This window comes from Microcebus murinus, chromosome 6 (assembly GCF_040939455.1).
Source record: "Microcebus murinus isolate Inina chromosome 6, M.murinus_Inina_mat1.0, whole genome shotgun sequence".
NCBI classification, from domain to species: domain Eukaryota; kingdom Metazoa; phylum Chordata; class Mammalia; order Primates; family Cheirogaleidae; genus Microcebus; species Microcebus murinus.
The window spans coordinates 72,060,594-72,063,220 of NC_134109.1; the positions used below are offsets into that span (position 1 = coordinate 72,060,594).

The 2,627-nt window shown below is 41.6% G+C and overlaps 1 protein-coding gene across 1 annotated transcript; it reads right to left on the bottom strand.

Annotated features, from left to right (window-relative positions):
- Window positions 1-1,098: 1,098 nt before the first annotated feature.
- LOC105864605 (olfactory receptor 11H7) lies at window positions 1,099-2,064 on the bottom strand. Its single transcript, XM_012752577.2, has one exon. It carries the CDS (start codon window positions 2,041-2,043, stop codon window positions 1,099-1,101), a length of 945 nt encoding a protein of 314 aa, XP_012608031.1. The 5' UTR covers window positions 2,044-2,064.
- Window positions 2,065-2,627: the final 563 nt, after the last annotated feature.

Consider the following 2,627-nt stretch of genomic DNA (forward strand, 5'->3'; position numbering starts at 1 on the left):
TGGTTACTGGAAGTTTGGGGTGGGTGAGAAGAAAAGGCAGAAAGACTGTTCCTTGACTGGTAAAGGTGTGATCAGGTATTGCTGCTTTATAGGTTTAACAAAAGTCTGAATGTTGATTTTTCTCTCCTGAAATATTTTCTTTTTATGAGATGGGCTCCTCAAACAGCAGTTCTCTGATGTGGGCAATGCTTCACTGGTTGGCTATTTATGACGTCTGTCATACCTGGATTTGGGTGACCCACTTAATATAGAATCACTTTGGGGATTGCCTTACTTCTCCGAGTAGTACTCTTGGGTGGGGTCCCTTTTAAGACAGTCTAAGAAGGTTACTTTCCATGTAACCAGGGAAAATGTGGGTATTTGCTTTATTATGGGTGGGGATTTAGTTTGCTCCTGCTGTAGCCCATTTCTTCCTGCTCTGCTCTCAGAGCCAGCTCTTTCAAAGTCTTTAAATTTTTCCAGGTCTAAATCAGGAACAGTCCATGTGGCCCTCAAATACCAGGGGACAAGGATAGGCCCTCTAAGTGGTTCTCTTGATATACCCCTCACTTCACTTCGGGGGACTGCACCCTAAAAACTCTCAACAAAGGTATCCTCATTCATGGCTTCAATCTAATTTTCAGCCTCCCCTTGTATACTGTTGATGAGGGTGACAAACTAAGAATTGTGAAACTGAATTTACAATTTCTTAGTGTAACTGACAATGATGTGTTGCCAAAAATCCAGGACAACAGGCAAATTGTTATGTCTTCTTAAAGAAATAATAGACAACTATTTAGGCAAATAACCAATGTTATTCATATGTCTAAACAAAATTGTGTGGGCAGAGACTGCACACTGACAAAGTCAAAACCTTCCTGGAAGTAGATATTAAAAATTTTAAGTTTTATTTTTACCATGTATTAGGGACCAATCTCTCCCCATGGAACACATTTCTGAAACTAGAAGCTCATCAAAATATGATCAGATACACGAAGAGTTTTGCTTTGCACAAAAGGACTGTGATGGCTATGACTAAGGCCAAGGTATTTTGTACAGAAGGGAGAGGATTATTTTTCCACTTGCAGAAAGAGAGTCATTGGGTTATACAAAACCTTTTCATGAGCTGTGGATAATTCTTATTCTACAAAAGACATGAGAGAGGGCATATTTCATGTCCTTGTTGCGTAGGCTATATATGAGGGGGTTTAAGACTGGTGTTACCATAGAATATATCAGTGTGATGACCTTATGCATAACAACTGAGTTGCCAGACGGGGGACTCACATACATCACCATTATGGTTCCATAGAACAGAGACACCACCACCAAGTGGGAACCACAGGTAGAGAAGGCTTTTCTCCGTCCAGCCGAGGAAGGAACCTGAAGCACAGCTCTGAGTACCAGGATATAGGACCCAAGGATGTACAAAAATGTGAGAATGATGATAAGAGAGCTCATAAAATGAAAAACATGCTCTATGATGGGTGTAGGGGCACAGGACAATGCCATCAGTGGATCCACATCACACAGAAAGTGATCAATGATGTTGGGACCACAGAAGGGTAGTTGGGAAATAAAGAAAATGGGAATCACATATCCAAGGAAACCTAGGAGCCAGCAAAGAGACACCAAAATGCCACAGAGCTGGCCAGTCATGACAGAGGGATAGTGCAGTGGGTGGCATATGGCCAGGTACCGATCATATGCCATGATACAGAGGAAGAAGCATTCAGTAGTGCCCAGGGAAAAGAAGAAGTAAAACTGAGTGAAGCAGCCAGAGAATGATATGGTTTTAGTTTTGGAGAGAAAATGGACCAGCATGTTGGGGACTGTACAGGTCACATACCAGATCTCTAGGAAGGAGAAGTTGGCCAAGAGCATGTACATAGGGGTATGGAGTCGGTGGTCCCACTTCACTGCACAAATGATGGCCACATTCCCAGTCAGAGTCAAGATGTAGACCAACAGAATCACTGAGAAAAGGATGATCTGCATTTTCCAGGGACCAGGAAAGCCCAGCAGGACAAACTGTGTGACAGTTGATATTCCTGACTTATTCATGGTCCCCAGACTGTGGAGAGAAGACAGATAATAATGACAATTTACTTTGCTGCTGAGGCATCTTGAAGATTTTCTTGGAATAGGGAGTTTGACTGATGCAGGCAAATGTATTGGATATTCTAGAAGTCTTGAGCAAATCCTGGCCTATTCTGATGGGGTCCTTTGGCCCTGATTCTTTGTAAATTCTCGTCTGCTTGAATTTTCTGTGGCAGTGATGAAAAATCAGTTCAATTTTGTCTTTTTTGATATAAAGAAACCTTGAAATAGAGGCAAAAATGGTTTTATACCTAAGTTGTTTTTCAGTGAAAGATGTTCATATACAGCAATTACTTAGTGCTATTCATTTGAAAATATGAGGACATGTATGCCATCTTTTTATTTGAGACAGACTGTTGCTCTGTTGTACCAGCTAGAGTGCCATGGCATCAGCCTAGCTCACAGTAACCTCAAAATCCTAGGCTCAAGGGATCTTCCTGCTTCAGGCTTCTGAGTGTCTGGGACTACAGGCATGCACCACCATGCCTGGCTAATTTTTTTCTATTTTTAGTTGCCTGGCTAATTTCTTTCTATTTTTAATAGAGATG